General features: G+C 50.0%; 1 protein-coding gene across 1 annotated transcript; it reads left to right on the top strand.

Annotated features, from left to right (window-relative positions):
* The first annotated feature begins 5,340 nt into the window (after nt 1-5,340).
* Nucleotides 5,341-11,110, top strand: LOC147912664 (ral guanine nucleotide dissociation stimulator-like). The gene is made up of 5 exons (XM_087423122.1): nt 5,341-7,533; nt 8,505-8,698; nt 9,339-9,398; nt 10,351-10,544; nt 10,810-11,110. The coding sequence occupies exons 1-5, from the start codon at nt 7,453-7,455 to the stop codon at nt 10,977-10,979; spliced, it is 699 nt and encodes a 232-aa protein (XP_087279248.1). The 5' UTR covers nt 5,341-7,452; the 3' UTR covers nt 10,980-11,110.
* Nucleotides 11,111-11,353: the final 243 nt, after the last annotated feature.

The following is an 11,353-nucleotide window of genomic DNA, read 5'->3' as shown; positions in this document are numbered from 1 at the left end:
AGGAAATCATTGTCATTTTTAATGCTGTAGGTGTAGAGAAATTCTGCTCAATTAAGTGTTTTGATTAAGAAGGTGCTGGATAAACAACAGTCTTAAAATGGGAATCAGACAGACTGAGTACTGTCCTGGCTTTGCCTTTGGCCCTTTGCATCAAGAAATGGTTAGAACTAATAAACAAATTCAGTAAAGTGGCAGGATACAAAATCAATTTATAAAAGTTGGTTGTTCTATACACTAACAACAAACTATCTGAAAAAGAAATAAGGAATTCTCGTTACAGTAGCATCAAAAACAACAAAATAGTTAGGAATAAATTGAAACAAGGAGGTGAAAGATTTGTACACTGAAAACAAGAAAACTTTGATGAAAGAAATTGAAGACACAAATTAAAATATATCACTTGTCCATAGATTGGAAGAATTAATATTGTTAAAATGTCCATACTGCCCAAAGCAATCTACAGAGTCAATGCAGTTCCTATCAAGATTCCAATGGTATTTTTTGCATAGATAGAAAAAAAAATCCTCAAATTCATGTGGAACTGCAAAAGATTACTAATATCCAAAACAATCTTGAGAAAGAAGTATAAATCTGGAATAATAATACTTTCTTATTTCAAACTATATTACAGTGCCATAATAATCAAAACAGTATGGTACTGGCACAGAAATGGGCACATAGACCAACAGAACATACTACAGAGCCCAGAAATAAACCCATGCATATACACTCAACTAATATTTGACAAGGGAGCCAAGAATACTCAAATGAAGAAAGGATAGTCTCTTCAACAACCAGTGCTGAGAAAACTGGATATTCACGTGCAAAAGAATGGAACTGGACCCCTCCCTTGCACTACTCATAAAAATTAACTCAAAATAAATTACAGACTTCAATGTAAGACACGAAACCATAAAACTTCTGGAAGGAAACATAGGGAAGAAGCTCCTTGACGTTGGTCTTGGCAATGATTTTTTGGATAGGACACCAAAAATGCAATCAACAAAAGTGAAAATAAACAAGTGGACATACATCAAACTAAAAAGCTTCTGCACAGCAAAGGAAACCATCAATAAAATAAAAAGGCTAAATGTGGAATGGGAGAAAATATTTACCAACAATATATCTAATAAGATGTTATTATACAACATATATAAGGAACTCTGGCAAAAAACAAAAATAATTCAATTAAAAATGGGCAGAGTGGGGCTGGCCCCGTGGCGTAGCGGTTAAGTGCGCACGCTCTGCTGCTGGCGGCCCGGGTTCAGATCCCTGGGCACGTACCGATGCACCGCTTGTCAGGCCATGCTGTGGCGGCATCCCACATAAGCTGGAGGAAGATGGGCATGGATGTTAGCTCAGGGCCAGTCTTCATCAGGAGAAAGGGGAGGATTGGCATGGATGTTAGCTCAGGGCTGGTCTTCCTCACCAAAAAAAAAAAAAAAAAGGTAAGAGGATTTGAACAGACATTTTTCCAAAGAAAACATACAGATAGCCAACAAGTATATGAAAAGGTGCTCAACATCACTAATCATCAGGGAAATGCAAATCAGAAGCATAATGAGATATCACCTCACACGTGTTAGAATGGCTATCATGAAAAAGATAGAGAGCAAGTGTTGGTGAGGAAATGCAGAAAAGGGAATCTTGTGCACTGTTGGTAGGAATATAAACTGGTACAGCCACTATGGAAAACACTATGGTTGTAAATCAGAAAGTTAAAAATAGAACTACCATATGATCCATCAGTTCCACTTCTGAGTATGTATCTGAAGGAAATGAAATCACTATCTTGAAGAGACATCTACACCCCCATGTTGTTTGCTGCATTATTTATAATATTCAAGACATGGAAACAGTCTAAGTCTCCAGTGATGAATGAATGGAAAAGAAATTGAGGTAGGTAGGTAGGTAGATAGGTACATACATACATACATAGATGCATATATAGATAGATAGCATGCATACACACACACACACAGAGACTGGAATATTATTAAATCATAAAAATGAAGGAAATTCTATCATTTGTGACAACATGGATGGGCCTTGAAGGCATTATACTAAGTAAAATCAGTAAGATAGAGAAAGACAAATATGGTATGACCTCGCTTATATGTAGAATCTAAAATAACCAAATTCATAAAAACAGAGCATAGATCAGTGGTTGCCAAGGGCGGAGGGATGGGGGAAATGGGTAAATATGGTTAAAGAGTACCAGCTTCCATTTATAGGAGGAATAAGTTCTGGAGATCTAAAACCAGTATGGTGACTGTAATTAACATAACATACAGTCAACATAATACTGTACTGTACACTTGAAAGTTGCTAAGAGAGGAGATCTTAAAATTTCTAACTACACACACACACACACAATTTTAACTATGTGGGGTGATACTTCTGTAATTCCCAATATTTTTTTTTTTTTTAAAGATTTTATTTATTTATTTTTTCCCCCCAAAGCCCAGTAGATAGTTGTATGTCATAGCTGCACATTCTTCTAGTTGCTGTATGTGGGACGCGGCCTCAGCATGACCAGAGAAGCGGTGTGTCGGTGCGCAGCCAGGATCCGAACCCGGGCCCCCAGCAGCAGAGCGCACGCACTTAACCACTAAGCCACGGGGCCGGCCCTGTAATTCCCAATATTTACGATATCAAATCATCACACGGTACTCCTTAAACTTGTACAATGGTATATGTCAACTAAATCTCAGTCAACCTGGAAAAACTTTTTGAAAGAATGAAAAGGCAGCCTATAGAATGAGAGAAAATATTTGCAAACCATATATCTGATAAGGGGATAACATCCAAAATATATAAGAAACTCATACAACTCAACAGCAAAAAAAAAAAAACTGATTAAAAATAAAAAATGGACAAAGGACTTGAACAGATATTTCCCCAAAGAAGACATAAATGGCCGGCAAGTATATGAAAAGATGCTGAACATCACTCACCATAAAGGAAGTGCAAATCAAAATGACAATGAGATATCACTTCACACCTGTTAGGATGGCTACTCACACACACGCACACAAAAGGTAAGTGTTGGCTAGGATGTGAAGAAATTGGAACCCTTGTATAGTCTGTTGATAGAAAGGTAATATTGTGCAACTGCTGTGGAAAACAGTAAGGAGATTCCTCAAAAAAATAAAAATGGAACTGACATACGATCCACTAATTCCATTTCTAGGTATATATCCACAAGAATTCAAAACAGGATTTTGAAGAGATACCTGCACTACTATTCACAATAGCCAAGATATGGAAACAACCTAAATGTCTGTCCATGGATGAATGGATAAAGAAACTGTGGTATATACTTAAAATGGAATATTATTATTCAGCCTTAATAAAGAAGGAAATTCTTCCATATGAGACAAGATGCATGAATCTGGAGGCCATTATGTTAATAGAAATAAGCCAGTCACAGAAGGACAAATAGTGCAGGATTCCACTAATACGGGGGATCAAAAATAATCAAACTTACAGAAGCAGAGAGAAGAATGGTGGTTGCCAGGGACCGGGGGAGGGGGAAATGGTGAGCTGTGCTTCAGTGGGTACTATATCACAACAAAGTTATTTATGGAATGCTTTGATTATATTAACAATAAAACATTTTAAAAAATTGAAAATCTATCACTCAACATATTTGTATACTTTCATCTAACTATAGATAGTTATTCCAAAAATGGGATCACCCTATGTTCCCAGTCACTTTTCATTTATGTGAATAATTATCCCAACCCTTTAAAATTTTTTAGTATATGGTTTTAATGGCTGCATAGTATTCCTGATCATATTTTCTACGTAGTGAAAGCTTCCGTAGTCCCTATTGTCATCTTCCTCCACCAAGCACATTTTAATTATGTCTTAAAGTGGAGTTCAATTGATATGAGCTCCAGATGGCTTCCAAATCTAGAGTCATTCACTGAGCTTCCCGAGGACTTCCCCTTTACCCTTTTCTCTAAGGATGGCAGGCACGGCCCACCACATCTAGTCTCCCTCTCTAGACTGGGAGCTCCTCCCGGGGCAAGGTACTGCTCAATCACTTCTCCATCCAGCTCACAGCACAGTTCTTGGCATGTGGTAAAACCTTAAGAATGATTCGAAAAACACAGTAAATGAGTTACTCAATGTTGCAGAGAATGTTAATTGTCCACAAAAATCCCCTCTGCGCTTCTTGGGGCACACAGCTGGACTCCACTATCCGGCCTCCGTGGTGGCCCAGGACCACCTCTTTGCCAGCAGAAGAGGAAAGGAACTGACGCGTGCCATGCGAGACCTGCCTGATAAAATCCTCCCACGTGCATTTCTTTATGTCCTTTCCCCTGACGCTGATGGATGCAGAGGTGGACGATGTCCTAGGGATGGAGCAGGCGCGTGATGGAAGAACTGTGGGTTCCTGAAGGACCACGGAAGAGTGTGGGCTCTCCAACCTGAACACCCACCCAGCACTCATGTGGGAAAATATATACTGATATGCTACTGAAATGTGGGAAGTTATCTGGTAATTCACCATAAACCGATATACCCACAAAGGGCCTAAATCACAGGATTAATTTAAATAGTTACCGACCTAGTCTATTTAAAACGACGCAAGTCAACTGGGCTCTAATAATTGAGCGGGCCGAGGGTGGGATGGATCTTCTTATCTAGTCCTTCAGCGACTGTGCCCCGAGCGCTCAAATGCTGCCAGTGCTGGAAAAGTCCCCACAAGGTGCTGCCCTCCGGGAGCTCACAGTCAGGAGGACAGGATGGACAACAGCAGGGAAAGAACCCATGTGAAGGGCAAGAGCGAACGCCACAGGGAAAGCAGCCGGTGCTACAACGGAGCGCTGGGTCCACCAGGCCGGGGCGCCCACAAGGCTGCGCCGAGGTGACCTCTGATTGCCAGCAGCACGACAAGAAGGAGCCAGCCCTGCACAAACCCGGGGACAGGGAGCCTGGCAGAGGGCGCAACGGTGCAGACACTCGGAGGCACGAGGGCGTGTGGCCAGAGAGGAGCTGAGACGGGAAGCCAGGGCGGCTGCAGGCGGCTCGGGAGGAGAGTCGGGGCCGGAGGGGGCGGGAGGAGAGCAGGGCCAGGGCCGCGGCAGCAGGACAGCTTGAGTGATCAGCTGCTACTGCCCTGTGACAACAACTCCCCAAACTTAGTGGCTGAGCTGAAAGACACGGGTGAGCTCACAGTGTCGGTGGACCGGGAAGCCAGCAGCGCTCAGCGGGCTGCTTCTGCCGGGGTCTCTCAGGAGGGCGGGCTGCGGGCTCCACTGAGGCAGGACCCGCTGGCNTCCCGATGGGAGCGCACGCTGGGCACCGGCAGGACTCCCTCCAGACTGACGCCCGTGTGCCTCTCGTCTGTTGGGCTCCCTCAGGCGAGGCCACGCGGGCCTCTCTCTGTTGGAAGTCACAGCACAGAGGCTCGTTCCCCAGAGTGAGGGATCTGAGGGAGAGGAGGAGAGAGAGAGCACAGGTCAGAGTGGACACGAGGGCGGGCACCGGCTGTTTACAACCAAACCTGGGAAGTGACATTGGATCACTTTGCCGTCTTCTGTGGAAAAGAAAGGACTCACTAAGTTCAGTCCACACTGCAGGGGAGCGGATTACACAGGGATGTGTAGACCGGGAGCTGGGGATCACAGGGAGCCCCTGAGGGGAGAAGCGGAAGACCCAAGAGCTTCAGTGCCTTGCCCAGAATCACAGACTGGGGAGACGTTGGAGCCAGGCGTGAACCCAGCTCTGTGTCCTCAAAGATGGGGCCCTGGCCGCACACAGGCTCTCTCAGGGGACTCTGGGAAAGGTGTGTAACTGCATACAGATATGCAGATGGCACGGGGGTGAGGGTGAGCCTTCAGTAGCCTAGACGGGCATCTGGCAAGTTCTTCTCTGAGGAGGAGCCCAGGTCAGGGGAACCCCTGAGTGCTCCCCAGTCCACATCACACCCAGGGCGGAGGGAGCGCGGGCCCACCTTTAGGCTGAGCTCATGCTTGTGCGGTTCTAAATTTAATCCCTCATCGGATAATTGGGAAACTGAGGCCCATAGAGAGGTACGGACTGGCACACGGCACGTGACAGGCAGAGTCCAGAGGTAAGGGTGTGTTCTGACCTTCTAGGCCAAGACTCAAACCCCTGCTACAAGCTTTGCTTTGGAAATTAGAAACCCTAAGATCTTGGGAAGCTCTTACCCATCCCTCCCTTTGCGGGGCCTGTTTTCTCCTGGGTATCCAGAACGTGAGCACTAACACACACACACACAGACACACACACTCACACACACACTCACTCACTCATACACACAAACACGGTGATGTTAGATGTAAGGATGGACTACGGGGTGGGATCAGAAGAGAAGCAGACACAGGGGAGGTGACAAGAGGAAGAAAAAAGAGGTTGGAGGCATTCCCTACATGTGACACCACTCCTCCAATTTTAAAAGTATTATCCCTGAGGACATCTCGAGGAATTCCATGCTAGAATAATCCCCATTGTGCAGACAGGAGGCATACAGGCCCTGAGAGGCACAATGGCTTATCCAGGATCAAGAACAGGTGAGAATGAGGAGCTGTGTCTGCGTCTCTCTCAAAGCTGGGACCCTGGCTGCACCCAGACCTTCTCAGGGGCCAGTGGAGACAGGTGTGTTGGTGTACCCGGGTACAGATATGATGTTGCCTGGAGAAGGGGGGTGAGCAGTCAGCAGCCCAGAGGACTGTTTGGATGGGTGTTATCGCAGGAGGGGACACAAGTAAGGGGACTCCAGGAAATGAAGTCACTTCCTTGACAACAGACCCCAACAGAACTTGGAAGCCCCGTAACCAAGGACCCACATCCTCATACCCAGCTCACTTGGCCGGAGACATCTGGTGTTGAAAGATGTTCTCCCGCCACATCGCGACTCACCAGGGCTCTGGTTTCCAGAAACCCCGGAGGGAGAACTTTTTGACCCGTTCTAGACGTTGGCTGAACTCTCAGGCTGGCTGCCTCTGGCCCTTTGCCAGGAGGTCCTCTAAGGTAACACGAGGTGGCCTAGGTCAGGCCAGTCGAGGTCAGGCCACCTCTGTGAGCTCTCCCTGGGCAGACCCCATGCCCTCCTCTTCAGTGTAGGGGGGAAGAAGGACATGTGGGGAGGATCCGCCCTAGGGGAACAGGTTGGTGGGCAGTTGATAACCCGAGGCTGCTGTCCGGGTCACATCCCAGGACAGGCTGGCAGGACGGGATGGGGATTCCCCAGGTGCCTCTTATCTGTGCCAATGTTAATCCAAGGTCCTCAGGCTGTCTTCTGTGTCCCTCCTTGGTGGAGGTCTGTGCAGACTGTGGCGCCTGTGTGTCTGGAGTGGAGAGAGTCACAGAGGTGTGAGAGCCCGCAGAGACAGCCAGGCAGGGCTCTGAGGCTTTCCGCCTGGCTGCCGGGCACTGTCTTTACAGAGCTCTACGCAGGAGACAAGACAGGAGCTGATGGATGGGGTCCTCTACTCGACTGCCCTGCAGCAAAGGAGGGTGCCCCACACCACTAACAGAGTCCGGCACTGGCTCAGGGTGAGTGCAGGTGCTGAGAAGACCCAAGACCCTGGAGCCCAGTACAGCCAAAGAGGACCCCAGAACACACAGACACTCCCCAGGGCTCCCTCCTAGAGCCCTGTTCCCAGAGGAATCTGCGTGGCCCTCTCCTCCCACCCGCCTCCACCGCCCAGCCCCTGCCTTGGCCACACGCAAAGTCCCTGTCCACATATTTGTGGGCACACCAGCAAAGAGACTTTGATAGCATTTCACCTCACGTTCTGTCAGGAGTATTTACACCATTTCACCTCCTGTTCAGGCGAGAGTAGTTTTGCATTTGTCTACACGTTTTCCTGTTTTAACTCCCATCCCCAAGTGTCCACGTTGTCCTGACAATCCTCCCGCAACTTCTCCACGTCTTACACATCATCATGATGGTTAGGGATATTTTTCCCCAAAAGGACACGGGGCTCCTGGCATTATGCCTGTCGCTCTGCAGTTTGCTGTCCCAAGGACCATGTCCCCACGGCCCCTCCAGGTCAGGTGCTGGGACCTCACTGGGCTGCACAACATTCCCGAAGGGAGACCGGTTACCGCAGTGATTCAGCCCCTCCCTGACGTGGCACCTTCGGCGGCCATTTCCACAGTGCTGCACTGACCATCCCGCATGCCCCACTCTCCCGAGCCCTCCCACCCCAGGAGAGGCCTCTGTGTTCTCATCTCTGGAATGGGATATGTTTCAGAAATCACAGGGATGACGCTGTTCAGACACGGAGACGCTGGCAATACTCTGCTAACAAACTGACCTCAGACACTCATGTCTTTACTCATTCCCCACCTCAGACTCTAACTTGAAGGCCGAGAACTTTCTCCCGCTGTGGGCACTCACGTCCCCCCTCTTGCCGGAAGTCACGGAGGCCTTGGGGCCTCCGCCTGAGCTCCAGTCCCCAACCCTCCTGCTGTCCATGGTGCTGCCTCTGACTGCGCCTCTCTCATCTGTCCCACCCCAGGGTGAGAATCCTTCAACAGCCAAGAGGGAGGAGACCCGCAAGGTGTGGAGCACGCAGGGTGGCTCCGTAGACAAGCTGGTGGAGCACCTGGTGCCCGCCTTCCTGGAAGGCGACACCACCTACATCCACAGCTTTCTCTGGTCACACAGGGCTTTTGCCACCACCCTGCAGGTGCTGGACTCGCTGTGTCAAAGGTGAGCGCCCTGCCCCTCCACGGCACTGTGCTGACCCAGCCACCTCTTAGCTGTGAGGCCTGGGAACATCACTGCACCACTCCGAGCCTCAGTTTGCTCCTCTTAGCAGTGGGGTGCAAGGAGGACCAACCTCAGAGGGATATGGTAGGGACTCAACGAGGTCCTGCACGGAAAGCACGTTCTAGAAGCCTGGCCCTGTGGAAAGGTCTGCTGGAGGGGCCGTGGCTGTGCTAATCCATCGTTTTCCTCTTCCCCGTGACGAAGCCTCTGCCTCAGCCCTCGCTGTCCCCGTGGCCTTGGGCTGAGCAGTGACCTCATTAGAAAAGGAGATTGGAGATGTCATCTAGGTCTCTGGCCTGAGTAAAGGCCACACCAGGGATCCCCCGGGCGAGCTGAGGGCCCCAGGCCCACTCAAACATCTGATGCGGCTGGCTGGAGCTCACTCATTCATCACATAGAGAAGAGGCCCCGCTAGGTACAGGCACTTGGCTAGGCACCGACCATAATCCAGGGCACAGAGCAGACGACACCCCTGCCCTCCCCGGCTCCATTCTAGTCCGGAGTCAGACACTCACACTAGACTTCTCAGGCAGGGACTGTCTACAGTAGAGTTGACGTGATGCCTTCCTGTCTCCTCTAGATACGGGTGCATCCTCCCTTACTCCAGTGAGGACGGCGGGCCCCTGGACCAAGTCAAAAGGTGAGTGGGCTTTGGATCGAGTCAGAGGGGATCCCGTCTCCACGCTGTGAGGGGAGTGTGGGGTCTGTGAATCGGGGATGCGGGCAGAACCCGACATCCCACACATCTTCTGATGGCTACGGGAGGGCAGAGGTCTGAGGGCTTCTCCTAGAAGAGAAGAAAGCACTCCTCGAGAGCTGCGGATGGGGATGTGGGGGCTGCGGGAGAGCAAAGCGGGGCTGGAGGACAGAGTCAGCCCCTAAGAGAATCCGTAGCCGTCCCCTGTCCATCCCAGCCCTGCCTCCACTCCCCATCCTGGGACTCAGAAGAGGAGGTGTAGGGAGCATTTTGCTCACTAATCTGGCAGAACCTCAACAGTGGGTGCTCAGCTGGTGCTCGGGGCGGGGGACTCAGTGAGTGCTCAGGGGCCAAATGACCGCCTCCCTGTTAGAGATTAGTGTCAGTGGAGAGTGACCCACGTGGGGCACCTAGTGAACTAGACAGCACGCAGGCATGGGAGCTGAAGTTGGGGTATGAGGCAGGCCCTGGGAAGACTGGGCAGGAGACAAAGTTCTTCTGTTCCCTCACTTGTCAGATCATCATGGGGCACCTAGTGGGTGCCAGTGAGTGCAATGAACAGAGCAGACTCCACTGCTCCCTGCCCTCAGGGAGTTGACATTCCAGCGGGCAGTGGGCCGGGAGATGCACAGAGGAGTGTGTGAGGCTTCCCTGAGGAAAAGGAGAGGTGATCACACCATTGCCCAAGAGCTCTCACTTACAGAGGCTTTTTGCCAGGCCCTCCTTGGTGACCAGGCCTGTCTCTGTCCGGGCCGCCAGAGTGCAGGTGGACGAAAAGGGGGACTGGCCCCCGGACAGCCAGGAGCAGGAGGCACAGGAGAGGAGCCCAGGCCCACACAGGGGTGCCCTGGGAAGGCCAGTTCTCTGACGCTGCTGCCCACCTGTCTATCCTCAGGGCCATCTCCTTCATTCTGGGCACCTGGCTAGAACTATACCCTGAGGATTTTTTCCAGCCCCCCGACTGTCTCTGCCGGGAGGTGATACTGGCATACATTGGGCTCAACATGCCAGGCTCGGCCCTGGAGCAGCGTGCCCACTTTCTTCTTTCACAGCTGGAGCACCTTCAGCCCACCGAGGCAGAGACTCAGGGTGAGGGGGACTCTGGGTGGGGGACGTGGGCGTGTGTGGAGGGGCTGGGGCTGGGCCGCACAGAGCAGAGCCTCCAGAGGCTGGGGTTGGGCCGGGAGCAAGCAGCGGGCTCAGATCACTATTCCCACGGCCTCCAGTCTGGGAAGACTTTCTGGGGGTTGGTTCTTGGACTGAGACTCGTTGATTGGTCTGAGAGGTTTCCTTTACTTGGAATGACATGGAAAGGCAGTCCTGTTGATGGTATTCTCTCTTCTTGGATCTACAGCACCAGCTCCAGAGAAAGATCCAGCACCAGCTCCAACTCTGGTGCGCACTACAGCTCAGAGCCACACATTCAGATTCAGAGACGGAGCAGGCTCCAGCCACAGCTCGCCTTCATCTTTAAGACCTGGAACAACCACTCGCATCCCCTCAGCAACTGGCCTCAGCCCCTGAGCTCCAGCACCACAGGATTCCTTCCCTTCCCCTAATACTGCACTTTTTAAATGTTTCTTTGTATCTTACACATACTCAGTGGTTTCCTATATTTTACCCTATAATAATCACCTAAATAAAATTTAATTCTTTGTTCCTCTTAAATTGTTCATTGAAGGGGCAAGAGGGACACTCACAACGTTCCACAAGTGTCCCCATGATCTAGTTCAAGAACATTTTCAACAAAGAGAAAGCCTGTACCTCTTAATCAGTCAGTCCTCCTTCCTCCCAACCCCGGGCCCTGGTCACCACTGATCTTTCTGACTCGATGGGTTTACCTCTTCTGGGTTTTTCATGTAACTGGAAGCATACAGTAACTGGCCTTTTGTGTCTGG

The sequence above is a fragment of the Ceratotherium simum genome, chromosome 34, assembly GCF_057802395.1.
Source record: "Ceratotherium simum simum isolate JZ-2026a chromosome 34, ASM5780239v1, whole genome shotgun sequence".
NCBI lineage: Eukaryota > Metazoa > Chordata > Mammalia > Perissodactyla > Rhinocerotidae > Ceratotherium > Ceratotherium simum.
Note: the sequence above shows the minus strand (reverse complement) of the source record. Positions and strands in the feature narration are given on the sequence as shown.